The following is a 23,904-nucleotide window of genomic DNA, read 5'->3' on the forward strand; positions in this document are numbered from 1 at the left end:
TGAAAACGGTTTGGTTTGTTGTTTTTGGATTTGAAACTCAAATTTAAACCAAACAAAACAGCACGGTGACTTTTTACACTCTCAGCTTCTCCACGGGCCGGTATAAAAAGAAGTGAAAAATGCACAAGTTATATATAAAGTTATGTTGTTAACTCTAAGCTGTCAGTGGAAGAAGAAAAACTTTCTAGGAAAATATTAAATCAGTTAAACATATTCAGTGAGGGAAAATAGTCTGCTACTATTACAATAGACTAGTTCTTCGATCAAATCTAACCTACTCTAATTTCGTATTTAATAATTTGAAGGGAGAGTTTAATCATGATGTGCGGTAATGTTCTCGTTGCTTCTTTTGAATGTAAACTTTACAATAGTTTGTTCAGGAAATGATTCGCAGCTTTAATTAAACTGAGTATTTTTCTGTCTGTTTTGTGTTTAATGTTAAAGACACTGCTGCTGTATAAAAATCAAGATCTGTTGCTGCAATCATGGGAAATTATTGCTTTGTGAGGGGAAAAAAAATTACTGACCGCAGCAGAAAAGCAGCACGAGTTATATCATTCATCCAGCAGGGTGTTTGAATAAAAGAATAGAGCATAGAGACGTTTAAAAACTTCCTAAGCAGAATTAGGTTTAGACAAATACACTGAATCATCAGAGCATTTTCGGCGACTTTTGTTGGGCGGACTCAATGGTTGGCTTTCTTTAAGATTTATTTTACCGCCTCCAATGCGTTTATTTTGATCGAGCGTGAAAAATATCTCATGTAAAACATATATGGTCGACATATTCATACGTCAGCATAATCCTTAACGATGCGAATTTTTTTATACGCATATATTTTTTGGTTTTGTTTGGCAAACTATTTAATGTGTAATTTTATCAGGAAAATTCTCTGTCATTCTAGGATGACAGTTGGAGTGACAGTTTTATAACTTGTTTTGCTGTTTTTTGTCGTCTGAGTAAAGTGTAGCAATGACTGTTTGCCCTTTGCGCCTTCAGTTTTCTGCATCGTAAATCCCACAAACCGGTCACCGAACTGAGATGCGTTAGATCTGAACCAGCTGATCACTGAACTGTACATAATAATAATAATAATAATAATAATAACAATAATAAAAATAATAATGGTAGTAATAATAATTATAATGATAGTAATAATAATAATGATCTGTGGGACTTGATTGTAATTATTTATTTGCAACTTAGTTTGTTTTTACAAAAAATACCAAACGAACAAACAAGAACAATCCTCTTCATGTCAACATTTAAACGTCATGAAAGTCAGTAAAACGTTGTTCCTTGTCATATAATCTTTAAACAGAGGCTAATATTTCCAAAGCGTATAGAAGTTAAAAGTGATATCTATAATATATACATATATATTTACATATATATGAAATGTGTGAGTGTTCTTTTAAAGTAGATTTAGATACAGCGACACTTTGTTTTAATTTGTTAAGGGATGCGGTTACTGAAACACAAACTATTATAACAGAGATTTTAGAAACACATTACATTTATGTGTTTATCCTGAAAGGCAACAAGTACAGTTTTTCAAACTGTACTGCACCGAAAACAGGTGGCGATGCTGCCATCTAGTGGGGAGTTTAAAATTGTAAATGAAAAAATTACTAAAAATAATAATGAAGTCTGAGCTCTGCACTAACGCACAAACTGGCACACAACACAACGCAGCATTTCTTTCTATTCATTTGCTTACTTGATACACATCCCAGTTTTTCTCATTTAGTTTCTTTTTTGTATTCAGCTTGTATATCTCTACTATTTAGCAAGTAAATATCTTCCTCTGGCGTAGCTGTAGGGGCTCTATCGCATGAATCATAAATGATTGGGCATTTCCTGCTTTCTATTTATAGAAAGCAGCAGAAAGCAAATAAGCGAGGCTTACGTCAGGATTTGTCATTTATATTTAAGGTGCCAGCTCACAAACACACACTTGAATTCCTCTCTCTCTCTCTCTCTCTCTCTCTCTCTCTCTCTCTCTCTCCATGTTACCCAGCTGCTCCATCCATCCCATCCGCAAACCACGTGACCCAGTTCTCCCGTGTCCTTCAGCGGCTCATTCAGCATGATGGCTGCGGATGCTGCGGATGCTCTCTGCAGCATCCTGCATCCGCGCCGGCTCTCCCTCCTCTTTCTTACCGTCACCATCTCCTCCCTGCCGGCCAAGACAACGGCGCTGCTCGGCGTCCGGCCTGAAGACACCCAGAGCGGAGAACTCTCCGTGCAGGACGGGATACTGAGGGCTATCGAGGGGACCCGCTTCATGCTGAGGGTTTACTACTCCGCTTCTCCAGGTACCGAAAATCCCAACAGCCTGAACATCAGCGGCAGACCGGACGCAGCACCTGCCGCCCCGTGGATCGCGTTTATAGAAGAACCAGGTGGGGACAGTGGAGATGCAGAAAGTCCGCTTCTGTCCAGGGGGAATCCATGCGAAGAGGAGAATGCCCGGAGCTCAGACATCGAGCTGCTGGGTTCCTTCAGATCCACCTCAAGTCATAACTCAGTCTTAGTGGAGCTGCTCGCCAAAGACCTGCGCAGAGACGAGGTGATCAAATACTACTCCATGTGCGCGTTCGATGGAGTGAAATGGGAGCACTTGAGCACCAAAGACTTCTGGTTGGCGGTGGTGGAGAGACCTCCAGAGGCAGATGCTTGGCTGCAGGCAGGAGTCTCTGTGCTCTTGTTGGGGCTGTCTGCTCTGTGCAGCGGGCTGAATATTAGCATGCTGTCTCTGGACCCGGTCGAGTTGCGGGTCCTGCAGAACAGCGGCACAGAGAAAGAACAGAAATACGCGCGAAAAATAGAGTCAGTGCGTAAACATGGCAACTACATCCTTTGCACTGTGGTGCTGGGTAACGTGCTTACAAACACGTGTTTTGTGGTGTGGATGTGCCAGATCTTAGGAATGACCGCTCTCTCCACTGCCTCATGCACTTTGGGGATATTTTTTATTGGCGAGATTTTACCTCACTCGGTGGCATCCAGGCACAGTCTCGCCATCGCATCCAAGACCCTGTGCGCGACCCGCCTGTTGATGCTGATATTTTTCCCCATCGCCTACCCGGTCTCCAAGATTCTGGACATTATGCTGCACCAAGAGATCAGCAACTTTTACACGAGGGAGAAACTGGTGGCCATGCTGCGTGTCACAGACCCCTACCACGACCTGGTCAAAGAGGAGCTCAACATTATCCAGGGAGCCCTGGAGCTTAGGACCAAGACCGTAGAGGATGTGCTGACACCGCTGTCAGACTGTTACATGCTGTCCTCAGATGCTGCGCTGGACTTCTGCACCATGTCGGATGTGATGCAGAGCGGTTTCACACGCATCCCTGTTTATGAGAACGAAAGGTCCAACATTGTAGACATCCTTTTTGTCAAAGATTTAGCCTTTGTGGATCCTGACGATTGCACTCCTTTGAAAACAATTACTCAGTTTTACAAGCATCCCATGCACTGCGTCTTCAGTGACACCAAGCTGGACGTGATGCTGGAGGAATTTAAGAGAGGTAACTCACTTCACTTTAAATCATATCAGAGGTTTGGTCTCTGCAGTCTTCATATCTCCCTGTGTGTCCTGTCTAGGACCTCTACACAACTTATGAGTAAGAAGTCAGCTGAGCATGTGAGGCGCCATATGTTTTAAAGCAACCTCCCACCAGTTAGGAGTTAAATGTTCTTTGAAGTGACTGTGCACTTAAGAACTACATTTTCAGTCCAGAAGTCAATGTATACATCAGCCCATTGGCTCAAAGTGGGCCTGCCAGTAAAGCCCTTTGATCCCCAGAGCAGTGAGAGACATATGTGAAATCTGATACTGTGTCACACAGTGTGTTTGGTTCAGCTAGAGTTTAGAGGCTACCATAATAGGGTTATCTTAAGAATTTATGTGATGAGAGAGATTTAAGTCGCCTTCCCATGACAACACTGTGAACTTCATCTGGCCCCAGGCTCGGTACCCATTTCTATGCAAGTATCAGTTATCGGCTCCTCACTTAAAATGCTTGAAATGCTAAACTGTATCAAAAAAGGAATTTTGCACGATTTGCCTACACCAGAATTCATCTTTCTCTCTTCTCTGATAGCCATCTTTGCTGATAAGTGAATTGACAGCATTGCCGCACATGCAGTGATAACATCAGTTTACTATAGAGGAAAAGTGCATTGCCTCTCTTTAGGGACTATGTTCAGTCTTGATAACATTAAATATGATTCAGATTTAGCGCTCAGTAGCAAAAACCTCTGACTCCTCGACTGAAAGTGTCACATTGTAAAATAAAGACACACTGCCACAGCTGTTATGCAAGGAAATCTGTTTTATAGACAAAGAAAGGGCAATACATGTCTGCTGAATGCAGCTGGCCTTGGCAAGATAATGAATTATGTTGCCACTTACAGTTCAGGAGGTCCACTACACTTCACCTTGCCTGGGATTATGAAATATAGCTTTGGTCTGGCACAAGTGATCCATGAGCTCACACTTGACCCACATGTGTGTCAGCATCGCTTGTGTGTCTCTCTTGGGTGTGAAGCCTGGTTTCACCTTTAAATTATTTGTGCACACTTAATTGTCAGCCCACTGTGACTTTGAAGTTCCTTCCACTCTGTAGGTCATCGCCAACCAACCCTGCAGAGCAACCATGAAAAATTCAGCTCCAACCTTTCCCTTCCTCTCTCACCTCCCTCCGACTTTGCTTTCATGGCTAAAAGCCTCCTGCTGGTCAGGAAGCCTGGCTGGAAGCTGTGATGATGTCTCACTGAGATGGTTGGTGGGCAGAGGTGAGGTCTGTGTTAGAGTAAAGAATGGAAATGTCACCAGGAAGATACTATCGTCTGCAAACATACTGTTGAATGGAGAACTTAGCCATGCAGACAGTTAGCATTTTTCAGTTTTTCAGGCCTCATAAACATTCAAGTTGAAATAGAAAGATTCTCCAGTCTCAGCTACAATTATCTTTTTTATTTTTTAAAGTTGTTTGGTAAAAAGGTGGCAGAGCAAGTGAAAAGATAATGCAATCAAACAAGTAAAAATCTATCAGACAAATATGTCTTTCCAAAATCAATAGCAAAGAAGCTGCTTTTCTTGTGGATGTTCATGCTGAAGAAAACCCCCCTTTATGATTGCACAGCAACTCAAAAATGCTTTCTACAGTGTTCTTTAGAGGCATGTTTTTCTTTGTCAGCCATCAACAAAGAGAATACTTAATGACCACAACCTCAGACAATTCAACACGAGATACAAAATTCTGCAAACATCTAAAATAAAAAAGATGGAATGCACTTTACAAAAACATACAAAAGGAAGGCCGGGGGAGTCGTGGAAAGCAAATCCTAAGGATTGTTGAAATAAACATCAGGCTCTATCCAAATGAAAGAGGAAATACCAGAGAATAAAAAGAAACAGTTCATGAGTCAAAGCATACCACCTCATATGTCAAGCATAGTGGTATTGCTCTTATGGCTTGGGTGTGTATGGCTGCCAAATGAACAGGCACGCTGGCTTTTATTTATAACTGTCTATTTATTCATTCTGCTGGTGAAGGGCCAGGATAAGTAGCCTGCTCACTCTGAATCATACGCATCAAAACTCTCAGGGTGAATTTTTATCATGCAACAGGACGGTTATTCTAAACACATGACAACAAAGAAATTTTCAGGGTGAAGAGGTGGGATATCCTTAGCTACCAATAAGCAGAATCAACTGATTCCTGAAGACCAGAATAAAAATAGTAAGACTTCACAATGAGTATGGCTCGTTTGAAGATGGCTGCAGTAAAATCCTGGAAAGCTTTACCATGGCACCTTCTTGTGTTTGTGGGTCAGAGCCTTCAGGCTGCAAAAGATTTTAAATATGACAATTATTATGTTATCGTTCATATTATTTGTGAACATCCAACCCTTGGAAAGTACACTATAAGAGGATTACATTCCCAAACAGTTGCTCGTATATTGATGCAAGCCTGCTCAATGTAAAGCATTTGGCAATCAAATTGACTGAGCTGATGTACGAAACCTGAACAGAGCAGACTTCCATTTATACATTTAGGCTTTTGCAGCCAGTGTTTTATGCTGCTGTAAATATTAGATTTTTATTAGGAAAAGGCAAGGTTATTATTCTTATATTATTCTTAAGTAATAGTAGCAGCACCCCTATAAAAACACTGCATTATAAATTTTACTAGAATGCATTAAAGATAATAGGTTTTTCCTTTTAATATTGCTTTTGGTTGAACTCTAAACAACATTATATAGATTTATAATACATTTATCATGTGTGTGTGTATATATATATATATATACACACACACACACACACACAAAGTAAAGACTTGTATCTAAAAACAGAACCGAATAGATTCAATTACACATATTTTGGAAAATAAGCCACTTTAATACAGCATCATCCCTGCAACGACTCAATAGAGTGAATGTCACAAGAAGTCAACGCCGCAACTACACTACAAAAAATAGGCTCAGACTCAATTAACAAACCACAGAAGGTAGACACAGTTTAAACCAACTGTTTTCATAAGCTGTTTGTGCACCAGTGTAGAGGAAAATTACTGCTCCGGAGACATAAAATGAAATATTTTATTCCAGATCTCATTTTGGCTTTAATGCTGTGGTTAAATAAGCAGATAGAAATAGGTACAAACATGCACAATCTAAAACACAGTTTTCTAACATAGACTGACGGAGCCACAGAAAGTGGTAGAGGAGAAACGTTTTGCAAAAGGGACAACCATGGAGGACCCAGTTTTGCTCCGGGCATGTGTGTCTGCGTGTGTGAGTAAGTGTGCGTCATTCTGCAAGAGTATTATGTAACATATGAATGATGTAATGCGGTGCCCAGGCACATCAGCAGCTGAGAGCAAATCCGTCGCTGACTCACCTGAGCTCTGCAGAGACATAGACCTGAGTGAGTGCAACCTCACCATCTCAGTCAATCCCTCACAACCCAGAGGTTCATGTTTGGATATGACTGCCAGTCAGTCAATCAGATTTTTTTTTTCTCTTGTTGCAGTGGATTAAAGCATTTGATCCATTTTATCCCTTGGCGGTGATCCCCTAAATCGGCCCATCTTATTTGAGCCACAGATTTTATTCAAAGTGAGGCTGGAGACTTTTTCATGTGTCTGTTGGAACCTGTGGTCTAGTGACATCATTTTGGTTAGGTAACTTATTTGGTCACCAGACTAACTCGTGTTGATGAAAGCAGAACAGACTGATGAGTTCAGCATATTTCAACATATCTGATTTTTAAGTGAGTGGAACAGAAAATAATGATAATAAAAAAAAATATCAATATAGAGCAACTTGTTTGTGTTGATAATTTTTTTTTTTTTAACTTTTCTGTCCTTGTATGTTCAAGTTTGGTTGCGGCGTTGACTTCTTGTCACATTCGCTCTATCGAGTTGTTGCAAGGATGATGCTGGCGAGCTACGTCATTGTGTCCGACAGGCTTGTCGCGTTCAGCTAAACACAGTCGCAGTGAGCCCTCGGTTTGCTCATGGATGTGTACAGATGTGCTGTGGGTGTGTGTATGTGTGGGCATGAGTGTTTACCGAGGCGGCAGCAGCATGGGCAGTTTATTCAGCAGATGCAGGCATCCCCAGACTGATTGTGTAATCTCTGTGTTTACGTAAGGAAGCCAAGTCTTCCAACTGTCAAAGTGTCTGGAGACTAATCCCCCAATGTCCACTTTCTTTTTGTCTGAGAACACAAACAAGGGCAAGTCTGGCATTGAAGTCATTTTCAATTTAACCTCTGGGATAGATCCCTCAGGTTTTTAGTTGGTGAATTAATGCTGATTTTCATCTTGACTGCACAGAGCCAGTTGGAGGCTGTTGACTGGAGTTATTTTTATCTGCTTACTTTGCCTCTCAGCACATTGCACGAGCAGTTTTTAGCCCAAGCTCCCATTTTGAAAACATTCTAACCTGTCCTCTTCTCTTTTCTGATGACTGCAGGAAAGTCCCACCTCGCAGTGGTGCAGCGGGTGAACAGCGAAGGCGAGGGAGACCCCTTCTATGAAGTGATGGGCATCGTCACCCTTGAGGACGTTATAGAGGAGATCATCAAGTCTGAGATTGTGGATGAGACAGATCTGTACAGTATGTATAAACATAGTGTTTATGAAGCTCTGCATCAGGGCTATCTTATTGCTTCCAGCTCCCCTACTGAGAAGATTTTCGCTTAATTTATTGCAGCAGCTGTCACATTTTGTTCAGCTTTGTGCTCTCCAGCAGTCACTGGAAAATGCCCAGATAATCAGCATAAATTCCCATACCAGTTATTAGGACTGCAACTAATAATGCTGTAGTATGAATTGTGAATGGGTTGGAATGGAATGGGTTTTTTTGTGGTCCATCTACTTTGCTATTTTCTCATCCCGCTATTGGTTCCACCTTCTCTCCCCTGTTGTTCCCAGCTCCTTCCTAATTCTTAATTAAATAATGTGACTAAATGACCCAGTCTCTTCAGATAATCGCCATAATCCCCTTATTTTTTAATTGGCTGGAAACACTCTCCACGGATTCAAATGAATTCAAATGCAAAGCTCCCTTCATTTCATATCTAGTCCAGTCTGCACCTGCTTTCGCTCACTGAATTTTAGTTTCCTTTGTTATTCTCCTGTACATTTTCACAGCAGTCCCTGCTCTCAGAAGACAGCAAGATATAATATAAGTGTGCTGCAGTTGAAATTATATACAGTGTCTAAAGCAGTTTCTGTGAGTGGTGCACCTGTGTGTCTGCATATAATGTTTGTGTGTTTATATATAGCACGAGGGACCTAATCTCTTCGAGCTTTGTCATACAGTTTTTTCATGAACCCAGCTGTTCTAGAAATAATATTGTAGCAATAATGCATTTAATGAAAAATATATAAATATATATATATATATATAATACTCTGCAGAGGATAAGCCAATTTATCAGTCAGAGGTTACAGCACTGGATAATCTCCAGCTCTGTACAGCTTTAGATGAATATACTAAGCATGCTGGATATAGAAGTGCACCAATTAATTAGTGCCACATCAGAGTAGTTCCTAATTAATTATAGTGCAAACAAAAACAATGACCTCGCTCTGCATATATGGCACATTAAGTAATTAAACCTAATTAATGAGGTAAGAACTCTTTAGCTTCTCTAACCTATCATCAGAGAAAATGCTACATTTTTTTACGCACTTTCTCGGATTTGTTTCTGTTCATAGCTGATAATCGCACAAAAAGGCGCGTGTCCAACCATGAAAGGAAACAGCAGGACTTCTCTATCTTCAAAGTGGCAGAAAATGAGCTGAAGGTGAAGATCTCGGCCCAACTGTTGCTTGCAACACACCGTTTTTTGGCTACAGGTAGCATTTGTGTGTTTGTCTCCATGAGCTGAATGCTAAGCATTTGCAAATAACATGAGAACAAAGGCCAGGGGACGTGGTGTTTCTCCCTTGACTTGTGTTGTTTCACAACAGAGGTGGAGCCCTTCAGGCCGTGTCACCTGTCAGAAAAGATCTTGCTGCGACTGATCAAACATCCCAGCGTTGTGCAGGACCTAAAGTTCGACCCCAAGAACAAGCACGCTCCTCAACACTACCTCTTCCAGAGAAACAAACCTGTTGACTACTTCATCCTGATCCTGCAGGTACTTCTAAACTGATAAAAAAAAAGGGTTTGAATAAGAATTAGGAAGCAAGCAACAATTATCTGTGTGCTCAGCATTGTTCTGGCAGTGAATTTGCATTTGAATGTGCATTTTTCCCTGCGTGGGACGCTCCATTAGATGAGTAATCAATTGACTGTTAGCGCAGTGCTCAAACCTAATCCATGTAAATGGCTGTGTTAATCTTGCAGGGACGGGTGGAGGTGGAGATAGGAAAAGAGGCTCTTCGGTTTGAAAACGGAGCATTTTCCTACTATGGCATGCCAGCGGTCATCCCACCACTGCCTATTGGTAATTCACTGGAAATATGAAGCAATATGGAGGAGGAATTTTGAAGGATCTCGCATGATGAAAACATGCAGTGCATTGGGGGAGGTGAAGTGTATTTCCTGCCTTAATGCCACCCTGTGTCTGTATAGTGTCAGCCTGCTGAGCAGCAGCAGCCGTGGGAAGTAAGTAATTAAAAGAAGAGATTTCAGAGAATTTCCCAGTGGAAGGACATGACCTGCACAGGATTATATGAAATCCAGCTAAGACTGCAGAGCAAGTCTTTTGCTTTCTCTCCCTGGTTTCTTGTGGCGGTAGTGTGTACATTTTTTACGTGTGATGTTCAGGGTGAGTTTAAGCTATTTGCGAGGCCTCATTAAAAATCTGAAAATCCCTACTTAGGACATTTCAGAATTTTCTCTCAAACAGCTGCACAATCATCACATCTCAAAAGAGCAGCTTTTTACAGTTTTTTTTTCTCTCTTTCCGACTCATCGCTCTGCATTGAACTGACAAAAATAGCTTTTCTCGCTATTACACTAGACAGTGCTGAACACAAAAACAGGCAGAAAACAGTGTAGATGAATTAAAAGGACCTGCATGACCTTCCGTAAAGCATGCTCAGTTACTATTCAAATACAATTTTACTGCTCTCTTGTAAAGCAAGAGAGTGAGTCACTTAAAATGCATTTGGGGTTCAAATATGACTTCATTTTCCAAGCATGAGGTAAAAGATGAGGGTGGCCAGTGCAGCATACAGCACCATGGAGGGTCCTGTTGGACCACTTCACCCACTGTGTGAGCAAAAGTTGCAGCACAAGGGCTCAGTTTTTGACTTTTGCCTGTATTTTTAAGTTGTTACACACGAATCACATCATGAGAACGATTGTTGACGCTTTTAATTTTTATCAGTCCTAGAAGTCTTTTTTTAGCCTATTTTTCTGACAAAGACATTACCCGTGGCTGCTGTGCTACACTGAAATAAGATGATTAAGCCAAGGAGCTGAGCCAGTGTGTGTCTTTAATGTAGTGACAGCAGATTGATTAAATGTGGAAGACTGGCATGCACTGTTGAGATCGTGCCTAATTTCTCTTGACAGATTGCTGGTTATTCATCATTTGTTTTGCATATGAATGGCTCATTAAATGAGGACCTTTTTAACACTGAAGGAAAGAGATTAAAAAAAACATTATTATGCAATGGTTTTATTGTATAATAATAATATAATTTATGTTAGCTACAATTAAAGTACCTCAAGAATAACTAAAACTTGAAGGAGAGTTATGAGATTTGCTAAAATGAGCTTAGAAATATAACTCAAGACTTTTTCCTAACTGACAATTGAACATTTTGTTGAGGTATATAGAAGAAAAAGACATTATAACTTGGACTTGTTTGTGTGAACTCTTTATGCTTATTCTGGTTAAGGATTTTGACCTTTACAAATGATGTATGTAGAAAAAAACAGACCTCAAAATATGTTTCCTTCTTCTGCTCTGTTCAGGTCAGAGGTATAGCTCCCGGGCCAGCAGCCTGAACCAGTCGGATTCATTACTGAGCGGAGGCAGTGTGGGTCAGCTCACTGCAGGTGGAGGGGTCTATTTACCAGACTACTCAGTCCGGCAGCTCACAGACCTGCAGATCATCAAGGTTACAGACGGCTGCACACACATAACCCAGAAAAATATGAAGAAAACCACTGTTATTATAGGCTAAATTAAATCTCTAATTTCCTGCGCACTGAAGGAAAAACTTGGGACCACAAAGGAAGAAAATTTTTAAGCTCCCTCCATTTAATCTTAAAATTTCCCAAAAATGCTTCCGCTGCTGCTGGATTTGCCTTTGATATGTCCTGATCCCCGTTTCTGACTGAACACAGACATCCTGTCTCTAACTCTCCCACCACACAGCCTCTTTCCGCTAATCACTGCGGATAATTGAGCTCCTTTTCAAGCATGAATATCTTAACCTTAGATGATACATGTGCCCTCTCACTTCACCTCGCCTCCCTTTTCTTAAACACAGTGCACGTTTCCTCTCGGCCAAATGCGCAACTCTTAACGGTGGCTGCACACACAGATCTAACGCTGATGATAATGGCAGATTTCTTGGCGGCCCACAGATCACCAGAAACCACTACCACAACGCCCTAACGGCCACCAGGATGGACAGCAGCCCACAGACACCAGAAGCGGTGGACACTGATGGCAAAGGGAGGCCTCCGGTCCCAGAGGCCCGCTCACACAGCATCGCCCTCCCCCTCACGCACACACACACTCGACTGGGACTGGCACGCCTTGCACATCTCCATCCCCATGGTGGCCTTCGCAGCACCTCGCAGCTCAATGAAAGAAACCGTATTGTTCGTAAGTAATATAGATGCCTTTATTTAACAAGAAGTCAACTAAAAACTGTAATTTGTTCATGAGGCGACCGTGGCTCAGGGGGTTGGGAAGCGTATCTGTAACCGGAAGGTCGCCGGTTCGATCCCTGGGCTCTCTGTCCTGGTCGTTGTGTCCTTGGGCAAGACACTTTACCCTACTTGCCTACTGGTGCTGGCCAGAGGGGCCGATGGCGCGAAATGGCAGCCTGGCTTCTGTCAGTCTGCCCCAGGGCAGCTGTGGCTACAACCGTAGCTTGCCTCCACCAGTGTATGAATGCGAGAGTGAATGAATAGTGGTATTGTAAAGCGCTTTGGGTGCCTTGAAAAGCGCTATATAAATCCAATCCATTATTATTATGAGATTTTTCTCAGGCAGCACCAGGTTTTTACACCACCTAAACTTGAAGTATGAGGAATTTCCTTGTGTTGGTCAAATTTTCTTTCAAAGAGGAAAACAAGCTTTAAATGCACAAATTGAAGTTTGTGCATCTGAAAGCAGGGATAGAGAATTTTAAAGAAACACCATTGATTCATTTAACTATTTTAAACAAACATACTGATGGCCCGTGATGTGGAAACACAGCTTGATGTTCCCCATGTTGTTATTTGAAGATGAGCTATATAAATAATTATGGCAAAACTAAGAAATTAAATGAAATCAGCTGCTCATAATAATAAAAATTCCATCCTCTAATCGTCCCCTACTTCTTCATAAGTATGCATGTGTGAAATCAGCACATAACTTGGAACAAATAGTTTATTTTATACAGTACAAAGACTTCTGTCCCTGTACACCACTGCAGTGGACTGTAAGTCAACATGTGATTGAACTGCAGACTTTCAACTTCACTTCAAGGGGTTTTACAAAACGTGTGCGCAAACTGTTTAAGAATTGCAGTCATTTTTATACACACTTTCCCAATTTCAGAGGTTCAAAACTAATTGGACATGCTGAAATAAATTTAAAGAGGTTTTTAATACTTGAAAAATGAAAAAACTTGGCTGCCTAGAACACGCCAAACGTTACCAAATGTGTTTGCTCCCTTCAGATTCTCTGCCAGGCCTTTTCTGCAGCTGGTTCTTGCTTGTTTGTGGGTCATTCTGCATTCATCACGCACTGATGAGTTGAGATCAGGTGACTGACTTGGCTGTCGAAGACTATCTAATTTCTTCACCTGGAGAAAGTCTTTGTTGCTTTTGCACATAATGAGCGGATAAACAGTGTGGCATGTTCTGGATCATGAGCCCTTTCTCTCCTTCTCCACATTTTTCTCTTCCCACCATAACCATACAAGTTCATCTTGTTTTCATCTGGTCGAGTGATTTTTTTTTTTCAGCACAGTGCAGGCCCTTTTAGAGGTTTTTTGGCAAAATCTAATCTGATCTTTCTATTCTGGAATGTAAATGATGCTTTGCACCTTGTTGTAAACCCTTGAATTTCCATTCATGAACAAGTCTCTTGATTGTAGGCTTTGACAGTGATACAAAACCTCCTCGAGAGAGTTTTTGACTTGGTTAGATGATGTAAAGTTGTTCTTCAGCTAGGCCTTTTGGTGTTGCTGAGGTTACCAGTGCATTCACTCTTTTTAAGAGTGTATCAGATTGTTGCTTTTACCATCTCTGTGAGGTTTTTACTGTCTCTAATGATGCGAAATGATGGTGTTTTTTTTACTTGCATTAACATTTCATTGGGCCTCATATTTGAAATCAGAGAAAAGCTTTAACACAGAAATTCAACACTTTGAATCGGATTCATTCAACATATTTATGGAGGGCACTGACAGACGTAAAGAATGACTCACAAACGGCAAATATTCAAAATGACTCACTCACAGGAGTCGTTCAAATGTGACATCAACCAATCTGTACTTGTTTCGAAGCTTAAAGGGGTCCCACATACCATCTGTCTTATGCAGTGTGTAGCCCGTCACCCACTTTTGTGTGCTTGTTAGTTCCATTAAGAAATGTCACGGACAGATGGCTCCACTCTGGTTGTCAAAAAAAAAGTGTCTACAGCTTTAAATTACCATGTAAGAATTAAACTTCCTCTGCTAGTTGTAGGTCCTCTTTTTTACTTTTAATCCTACACTGGGTACTATTTTTAATATTCAGCCTCCTCTTGGAGGCCCCCAAAACACTTAAATAATACTAAGCTCTCTAGCTCCCTCTTCAGGTAGAGTTACAAATATGCTGCTTCTCGTTTACTTGTTTAATTTCATTTTACAGGCAGTAAATCCGATGGGCAGAGAAGTCCAAATGATACCGTGTTCCTTCGCATGGATGAGATTCCCTATATCCATGAGGACCGGCCAGAAAGTCATGGAGAGGATGGTGAGTGCCACTCAATACAGCCAACAATCAAACATTTAATTTTTTCATCTTCAAATGAAAAATTTTTTTTTTCCAGAAAACGTTTTTTTCCATAAGTAAAGAGATGCATTCACTGGTCACTTTATTAGATACACCTGTTTCTGTTTAACACAAATATTCTTTCATGTAGCAGTAATTAGGCATGTAGACAATGTCTGGACAACCTGAGCATCAGAATTGGGAAGAGAGGTGACTTGTGTTGCATGGTTGTTGGTGCCAAAAACTGCTGATCCCCTGGAATTTTCCTACATAACCATGAATGATGATCAGAAAAAGAGAAAACATTCAGTGAGTGATGATTCTCTGGGAGAAAATGCCTTGTTGATGTCAGAGTTCAGAGGAGAATGGCCGGTCCCCTTAGTACCAACGTTTATAGGATAATGTGACATGTCACAAATCTCAAATGATGTCAGACTGTTCTACTGAACATGACAGTGAGTTCACTGTACCCAAATGGCCAGCATAGAGCTGAATCCAATAGAGGTCCATTTGGATGTGATGGAATGGGAGATTCATATTGTGGATGTGGAGTCAACAAATCTGCAGCAACTGGGTGGTGTAATCATGATCATTCCATAAAGAATTAAGGCAGTTCTGAAGGCAAGAGGGGGTCCAACATGGTACTAAGTGTACCTAGTAAAGTGGCCAGAGCGTGAATATAGCTCTGTATTTCCTGGTTTTCAAGCTGTGGAGGATGTGTTCATTTTTTTTACTTACGTCACAAGTTAAGGAATCTCAGTTTAAAGCTACTCTACAAAATCTTTTGCAGAACTTGTCACCTAGTGTGGGCCGTGTATCTACGTAGCACCCCCCTCCCTTTCACTCTCGAACTTTCTCCCTCAGATGTGCCTACAGAGTCTCAGCCATCCACCTCTCCCTTCATAAGCTCTTTGTCTCTGTCCAGCTCTGAGGAGAACATTGGCAAGAAGCTATTGCGTAAATTGAGTGAGTAAGCCATTTGTCATGAACACTAATGCGACAGCACTCCCACACATGCTGTCAGATGTGCCCCAACTTTTCTGTCAGACATAGCGATGGTGCCGAGTGTATCTTAGCAACAGGTGATGTGCTACGTCTTTCTCAACAGCCTGCTGCTTCCTGCAAAGCTCATTCTCCAGATGCAACTAAGCCATTCTGGATCACATACAATATAACACAATGACTTTTATCTATTTATTTGAGGCTGTAGTTCTGCTGTACTGTACATCTGATGTTATATTAGTTTGTGACAAGTTTAATTTAAAAGTAGTACAAGTATCATGCTTTTGGTCTTTATAAAAATGAGAGCTGCTGCATTTTCACAACATGTTCTCATCTGTTTCTAGGTAACAAGAGGAGGAAAAAGTCTCGGGATGGAGAAAACAGTTTGGAGGAAGGTTCAGAGCAACAGCCAGTGACAAGCTAGCACAGTGGCATGTAGGAAGAGGGATGACGCACACATCCTCTTCCTCTTTATCATTCACAAGATTAACTACATTAACTACAAACTCTTCGTATACCCCCTTCAACTCTCAGGATACTGAGCCATCTTATCTGCTGTAGCCATCAAAAATACTCAGGTCCCACCCTGGCCCACTTGATGTATAAAGCGTGATTGGACGGATCTAAACAGTAGTATTTGAGTTATCCAGCTTTGCACCAGTGCATCTTTTGTAGTTACTGGTACATCCTTCTTTTATATGTTAGCTCTATCCACAAGGTTAACATTTATTCATAACATTTAAACTGTAACTTGTTTTTGAATTTTGTCACTATAAACCCAACAAGGGCCTTAGATAGTATCTGAGCCAGCTGATACACTGATATTTATTATTGAGTTGTCATGTTAACAAGGCAGTTTCCACATACTGTACTGAAACCACTGTTTGCACAGGGAACTGTCCTAATGTTGCCATAAGGCGGCAAACTACTGCCACACAACCCAACACACACTAACCAGTGGCGGAAATAGAAAGCCAAACAATAAGAGCACAACTTTTTTTTAAGAGAAACATTGTAACTATATACCTATATTTAAAAAAAAAAAAAAGCCACCAATTAATCCTCAGCTTGAAAGACTACTTGTTGTATTCAGTGACTCAGCAACGTAGAAGGTTATAGTCATATACCTGAGTTTTTATATGGAAGTGTGAGGAAAGTAATTTAAAGATAGCAATATAAGTCCTCCTAAATACTGTAAATCGCTTGGACTTATCACTGCACTCCACGTTCATTCATAAAGTTCATAAATGTAGCTGTACAGACACACCTTACGTGTTTCTATCAAGCAACCACCATTCCACCTTTTTTCCTCGGTGTCTTCATATTTTAGATAAACAGTCATTAATCTGTTGTTTGATTGCATTCAGTAGAACACATTGTCTTTTGTGCATTTCATAGGGAGCATAGAAAGTTGTCAATGTACAGTTCATTTCGCACAGGGTCACTCACTAAAGCTGCACACACCAATTAAAAATAAGCTAGGGGTTTATGGCATTTGGATCTTTGGGTTTGGGGATCCAGATGAACATTAGGGGCATTACTGAAGAAGAAGTTGCTACTTGCATGTTTCTCTGTGTTGCTTTTACTATAGAATTACCCCCTGCTTTTCCATATGCATGACTACGATGCATGACTAGGCTGCAGTACATTCTCAGCACTGAGACGCTGTTTGACTTTCCTGAATCCTATGTAGATTTTAAGATGGCTTACACATAGGCAGCAGATTTTGGGTTTTAATTGCTAACGTTGAAAAGAATCAGCAAATGCTGCCAGCTAATGGAGAAGCACAAAACAAGGCTGCAGACTTCATTGAAGGTTCCGCTTTAACAGCTACTAATGATGTACACGGGGATTGGGGAATTCAGAGGAAGCACAAGAAGGCTGCTCAAGAAGGAACATTTTAATAAGAAACAGGAAATAATCTCCTACTGCAATAATAAACGAATTGATTCCATTTAAATTGTGAGTTAGTCCCCCAGTGGACTACGCTGATCTCTTTTCTTGAAATCTTGAACCTGAACAGAGGGAGATTTGCCTGACGAAAGCAATATGACATACACTGACGTCAAGCCACCGCCTCTTTTCAAATGCACACAAAGGTGGTGTTCTGGTACGCTCAGTGATTTAATTCAATCTGCCTGGTAAGGCTAAGTACAAAGGTTATTGCACTGCTAAGCTTTTTATATTTGACCCCGCTGTACCAAACACGCTGGGGGAGTGTGTTTTGATCTGTTGACTCTAAGTGTGAATCTGGAACTTTAAGGGTGAGGCTTTTACAGAATTTGCAGTTGGTTTTCACCTCTTTATATTTGTAAGGATTGATGTAGTGTTTGTTTGGGGTAAACTAACAAAGATACATTTTGTAATGCAAAATTCAGAGGAATATATTAGCAACCCAAAGATATCAAGAAATGGATCAATCATTCTACACAAGGGTAAATTAATTTATTAATAAATCTACTGGAGTATTGCTCTTGTCTGCTTCATTTGTCTTCATCTGCAGGGCCTGCTAAAGGTCGGTGCTTATATGCAAACACTATCACTCAGTTTCACACACATCTGTTTGACAGTTTTTTATTGAAGTAGTTCATTCATTTGATCAGAATGTCTGAGGACATTTTCATTGCTTAACAATACGTCTGTTTCGTAAATGCCCTGCGTAGTAGTGCGACAGCAACCTGGTTGATCATTAGTTTGTTTGTGCTGTGACAAACGAATGTTGCGTAACAGTGCCCGGCTGCTATGAACAGTCAACGTCCACTGGCAGGTACCTGACAGAACCAGAAACATCAAAACCCTTCAGCATGCAGTGACGACCCCAGGTTCACGGCACCTGTTCAGAACGCTCAGTGTCATTTGTGCTCACTGAATGTCAACTGGAAGCAAAAAAAAAGACTCTACAAATACAGATTAAATGTGAGGTCATTAGCATAGAGCTTTGTCATGAATATGATTACATAGTTCAGGCTTAAATCCTCCTTAGAACATTTGTTCACATTTAATCTAGAAATGACAAACACTGCCTCTTTATTCTTCATTCATCGTCGGGGTGGTAAACACAAATATACAGATTAGTCATGTTAATATTCTCTTTTTCTCATTCCCCTTAACAACTCTTACTGCTGTCCACACAAATACTTCTATTTCACACTTTGAATGGATGAGTCATGAACAGTATAACATTTTTAGACTGTAGAGTCAGTGCTGCTGAGGAACCGTAATACAGCCACAGACTTGCTTCTAAATGATGCATAAAACTTGAAATACGAAACACATATTTTGAGCTACAAACAATACATTGGGGACTAAGATAAGGGTGAAAAATGATGAACACAATTACATAAGTACTCCAGAGTTTGGAAAATTGTGGCTCTTAAAAAAGATCCAAACGATCTTTGTGCAGTCTATAGAGAACTTGGTCCCAGCATGCATTTAGCCTAGCATAGCACAAATACTGAAAAAGAATGAGAAACCAGGGGCCTGTGAGCTCTCTGTGCACATGAGAAATTGTATTTGCTCCAGAAAAATCTGGAAACCTGGATGCAAACACATTCCCTGTGATCAGGATGGATCAGGAATGCAGCAGGAAGTGGTGAGAATTGGAGATATGGTGCCGTTCTTCTACTGGACCTTGGTGACGGCCTCGTGGATGGACTCGGCCACGTAGTCGATGTTCTTAGTGGTTAAACCGCACATGTTGATGCGACTGCTCGCCATTAAGTAGATATGTTTCTCCTTCACCAAATATTCCACTTGTTTGGCTGCAGGAAAATCACCAGATACTGGTTTAAGTTTTACTGACTGTGTTTGAATCTTTTAAAGATCTTTTTAAAATCGACCCCCCAAAAACTAAAACAACTTGGATGCCATGAAATTGTTTGTTAAACTGACCAGTGGAATGTGCATTTTTACTGAGCTGTGATTGTGTGCAGAAGGAAGTGATTGCTGTACTCACGGTTGAGGCCTGTGAAGCTAAACATGCCGATCTGGTTTGTGATGTGGTCCCAGGTCCCTGGTGTCCCCAAAGCTTGGAGCTTAGCTTTCAGCTGAGACCTCATCAGCAAGACTCTGTTAGCCATGGTCTTCACATTCTCTTGCCTAAAGTCAGAGAATGAAAACACTCTGCATGTCTGATATCGACTGCTTTTTAATATTGCCTCATGCACAGGTATGAGTCATCGTTTAATGATGCTATTTTACACTTACCATTCACTAAAAAGCTCAGGTGAGGTAAGAGTGATGGTGACAATGCGAGCTCCCTGAGACGGTGGGTTGGACCAGGTGATCCTGACAATCTTCTCCATCTGGGAGAGAACTCGTTTCAGGTTATCTGCATCGCGAGCCACAACGGTCAGGTTGCCCACACGCTCGTCTGATGGGACAAAAACATGTCACAGTTAAACAATACAGCAGCTAATACCTGTTACCTGATGTGTAGGTGCAGTATCTGATAAACAGCTCCTCCTCTGGTGAATCTGAGACTTGCTTAATTTGAATTTTGTGGCTATTCCTTTCAATTTAACAGAGTTTTTGATGTATTCTGTGCACATTATACTCAGCATAATCTGAAAATAAGACCAATGTATATTAAGATGACTGGATGACTGAGAACCTTCACAGACAGATGTATATTAAGGTTACTCTTCCTGCAAAGTTTAATCCCTGCAGTTGATTTAGCTTGGGATTTTCTGTAGATTCATACAAAGCACACTTTACACACAGGATCACTCACTGTAGAGTCCGAAGTTCTTGGAGAACGACTGGGCACAGAACATTTCAAAGCCCGAGGAAACAAAGTAGCGCACCGCCCAGGCATCTTTCTCCAGACTACCTGAGGCGAATCCCTGATAAGCCGAGTCAAAGAACGCAAACAGCTTCCTCCTCTGGGAGAGAACCGGATAAAAGATCAAAGGGTTATCATACTGAGATAAACACTGTGCATGCAAAATAATATCCTGTTTAAAATGACACCTTTTTGCCAGTAGTGGCAGTTCAGACCACAGTACAGACAATTTGTATATGTCTGCATGCACTTTATACGCATGTTACCATCATAACTTCAGCGATTTGTTTCCACTGCTCCTGCGTGGGGTCTGTGCCTGTCGGATTATGAGCACAAGCATGCAGGACAAAGACTGAGTGCTCTGGACAACTCTGTGGGAAACGGAGATATGAAGAAGCAACGTGAAACCCAGAAGACCAAAATGTAGTAATAAGTGAACAGTATGCTGCCACGCAGTACTTACTTCCAAGTCACCAAGGAAGCCAGCCAAATCAAGGCCTCTTTTCTCCGCGTCCCAGTACCTGTACGGACGAACATCCTCAAAGCCAGCGCTGCTGAACACAGCATTGTGATTTTCTGAGAAAAACAGTAAGAAAAACTCTGAGGGCAGCGTTCGATTTTTATCATTGCTTTCATTAGATAAAAGAGTGAATAATGCTTTTTTAAATACTCCTCACATCCGACCTGACAATACAGCCAGGCTCACTGATAACATGCAGCTGTAAACAAGACATTTATCAATAGAACACTTTATCAACAACTACAGTTTAAAGTCTGGGGAAAGTTCACAAAACAACCTGTAAATTAAAGTCCTCTACAGGTGTGTGCTACTTCACTGCATGTTTGTGTGTGTGCTTGAATGTACCCCAGGTAGGTGCAGACACATAGATGGGTGTTTTGGTGTTGTTGCTCCCATTGTAGAACCGCCTTAGAAACTCTGCGCCTATCTTCAGAGCACCCGTACCACCCAGACACTGGACAGCCCCGACCTGGCAGTGACATTCGAACAGTCAGTTTAAATGTAAAAACATTAGAAATTCAAAGAGTGTCGTTTGGCTTTTGACTCCACAAACCCTGTTTTCCTGGATGGCAGGGCTGTTGTCTCCCAGTACTATTTTGGAGGCTGAGGATCTGAACTCAGGCAGGCCCAGGATTGGCAGGTACTCGTGGTTTAGCCTGTCATCATGCACAATGATCTTCTCCACTTTTTTCACCACCGGCAAAACCCAGGGCTGGCCTTCATCTGTCCGATAGGCTGCAAGGAACAATGCGATTTAATGTTACAGAAAAAAGTGAAAGAATGGCTTAATATAGTAGGAAGCGGCCCTTCCCTCCTGCATTGATATGTTGTTTTTTTAGTGAGTTTTAAGCAAAAAGAAACCTCTAAGTAAGATTAAATATAACATTCCTTAAATTGCTCAGTAAACAGATACAGCAGACAGAAGTGGTTAGCTTGCTAGCTGTACCTTGGTAATCCTGATGTTTGTGACTTTATGGGACTCTTGAGTCATAACAGAAGTGCAAAGATCACAGGGTTTTGTGACAGGCGCACTTTCAATATCTGTTGGGTGATTTAGCCAGGCAATGTCGATGATCTACCTTTTTCTCTCTGTTATGTCCACTAGCTGGAAAGGCACTGATTATCTGTAATAATACATCTAAATTAAGATCTAGGGCCGGTACTAAAGTCACGTGTGACTGAAAAGTCACAGAAAAGCAGAAAATCCTTACAGTCAAGGATCTTTTTCAGATCTCTGTGTTTTTTTAGGTAGAGAGAAATGTGTGGCCTACATTTCCCAGCTGCCATGTAGCAGCTGACCATCTGGAGAAAGAAAGGGATTACGAGGCCTCGGCCTCCTCTGCTAATCACAGGACTCAGGTATCCTTGTCCTGCCAAAACAGAGCTAAGCGATCAACGCTTCTCACACTGTTCCTGTGCAATGCAAGCAGCGAAGAAATAACTCCTTGCAGAAAGGTTAGCACAGAAAACAGCTGCTCTCAAGGACGAAATGTGGCAGTGGTTTGTTTCGGAGAGAAGCACGACTGAGCTGTAATAAATTTAAACTCCTGCTTGTTCTTGTGTAATGACAGAACAGTAATCCAATCAGCTGCCTGGTCTGCTGAGTGAGAGGTGCAGGATAGCAGAGGACAGAGATGATTCAGCTCTCAGTGTCACACTAATTGCAGAACAAAGATATATTATCAACAGAGCTGCAATCAGTAGTTGGTGGGTGTGTGATGACTGAGTAGCCTGTAGCGCGGCCAGATTAATCCGAAAATGAATTTAAGCAATAGCAATAATTACAGCACAGGTGAGCCATCACCATTCTGGACTGCCTGGTGTACTAAACTGATTAAAGTTACATCTAGATAGCTTCTGTTTAGATTTTACAGCTCAGATATCAGTCAGCAGGCTGTTTTAACTATTGCTGTGCTTAGTTTGAGGCTAGCAGTCAATTTTGTGTCACTTTCTGATTATAATAACAACAACTTGTTAGAAATTCATATGAGGGCACCATCATACAAACATAGATGAACTCTGTGTAAGACAGGCTGGAGAACCTTTCCCTCTGGGATGCAATGAATGACTGACAACAATGCACAACTTACCTCCTACTCCGAGGTTCACCTTATTTGGAAACTGGTCGTTATTGAAATCCTGCGTCAACTTGAAGACAGCCACAGGGGCAGCCTGGGGGACTTCAGAAAATAGCGACATTTTTTAAAATAAATATATATATATATTTATTTATTTGTTTACTTTTTTTTTTGCACTGTGGGAGGCTGCGGCAGCACGAAGAGACGAGCTGTCACTTGATCAGCTGGCTGAGCGGGATGATGGAAGACTTTCACCTTCAACTTGGATTTGGTCACTGCAAAGTGGGTGTGAGTGGATTTACCAATAGGAATCGCTCTCGGCGTTGATCCCTGTCAGTTCAAAGGTCAATAAAACAAACGCACAGGCGCTGTTGCCCAATGAACGCCGCGGGCAGGGGATTGACAAATCCTCTAGCTAATGTGTGGGGTTGAGGAAGCGTCACTGCGAGTGGGCGGTGCATGAGATTAGCGCATTTAATTTCTACGCCACAAGGTGGTGCTATAAACCTGCTTTAAAGCTCATATCTAGAGCATCTAAACAGAGCTTTAGTTGGCATGACTTGGTACAGAAAGAATTCTTCCATTAATAAATAATAGAACACAAATTAAGGTCAGAGCTCACAGACTGATTGCTGTATCATCGTCACATCATAAATGTAAATACGAACTCCGGCTGATCAGACAGCTATCACGCTTAGGTCACCACGCTCTGCAGACGAATATGTGCAAGTGTCCTAATCTGTTCTGTCCTGAGGGCCTAGGCTGAGCTGTGGTGTAAACACACTGGCTCCTCTGTGCTCTCCCCACAGCTGTCTGCAGGAGCTGAAGTGG

At 41.4% G+C, this 23,904-nt stretch overlaps 2 protein-coding genes across 3 annotated transcripts; one reads left to right on the plus strand and one right to left on the minus strand.

The window, feature by feature from the left end:
- Nucleotides 1-2,052: 2,052 nt before the first annotated feature.
- Nucleotides 2,053-18,162, plus strand: cnnm1 (cyclin and CBS domain divalent metal cation transport mediator 1). 2 transcript variants are annotated; one of them, XM_026189373.2, is made up of 10 exons: nt 2,064-3,536; nt 7,998-8,141; nt 9,248-9,388; nt 9,503-9,672; nt 9,882-9,981; nt 11,463-11,608; nt 12,081-12,324; nt 14,568-14,672; nt 15,555-15,656; nt 16,037-18,162. In XM_026189373.2, exons 1-10 carry the CDS (start codon nt 2,090-2,092, stop codon nt 16,114-16,116), a joined length of 2,679 nt encoding a protein of 892 aa, XP_026045158.1. In that variant the 5' UTR covers nt 2,064-2,089; the 3' UTR covers nt 16,117-18,162. The 2 variants fall into 2 exon arrangements, with proteins under 2 accessions (XP_080143677.1, XP_026045158.1); XM_080287551.1 differs by lacking the exon at nt 15,555-15,656 and having other exon boundaries at nt 2,053-3,536.
- Nucleotides 18,163-18,250: 88 nt separating this feature from the next.
- Nucleotides 18,251-23,327, minus strand: got1 (glutamic-oxaloacetic transaminase 1, soluble). The gene is made up of 9 exons (XM_026189376.2): nt 23,086-23,327; nt 21,549-21,730; nt 21,341-21,464; nt 20,939-21,051; nt 20,742-20,846; nt 20,425-20,575; nt 19,899-20,064; nt 19,648-19,790; nt 18,251-19,453 (listed from the first exon to the last, which is right to left on the minus strand). Exons 1-9 carry the CDS (start codon nt 23,192-23,194, stop codon nt 19,314-19,316), a joined length of 1,233 nt encoding a protein of 410 aa, XP_026045161.1. The 5' UTR covers nt 23,195-23,327; the 3' UTR covers nt 18,251-19,313.
- Between the last annotated feature and the right edge of the window lie 577 nt (nt 23,328-23,904).

This window comes from Astatotilapia calliptera, chromosome 13 (assembly GCF_964374335.1).
Source record: "Astatotilapia calliptera chromosome 13, fAstCal68.1, whole genome shotgun sequence".
Taxonomy (NCBI): Eukaryota; Metazoa; Chordata; class Actinopteri; order Cichliformes; family Cichlidae; genus Astatotilapia; species Astatotilapia calliptera.

Excerpts from the sequence above, each read along its gene's own strand:
- cnnm1 (XM_026189373.2), top strand. The coding sequence starts at position 2,090 with ATGATGGCTGCGGATGCTGCGGATGCTCTCTGCAGCATCCTGCATCCG. Across the intron at positions 9,389-9,502 it reads ACACCGTTTTTTGGCTACAG|AGGTGGAGCCCTTCAGGCCG; the intron begins GTAGCATTTGTG and ends GTTTCACAACAG. Across the intron at positions 14,673-15,554 it reads AGAAAGTCATGGAGAGGATG|ATGTGCCTACAGAGTCTCAG; the intron begins GTGAGTGCCACT and ends TTTCTCCCTCAG.
- got1 (XM_026189376.2), bottom strand. The coding sequence starts at position 23,194 with ATGTCGCTATTTTCTGAAGTCCCCCAGGCTGCCCCTGTGGCTGTCTTC. Across the intron at positions 21,731-23,085 it reads GGTGAACCTCGGAGTAGGAG|CCTATCGGACAGATGAAGGC; the intron begins GTAAGTTGTGCA and ends TGTTCCTTGCAG. Across the intron at positions 21,052-21,340 it reads TGTGTCTGCACCTACCTGGG|AAAATCACAATGCTGTGTTC; the intron begins GTACATTCAAGC and ends TGTTTTTCTCAG.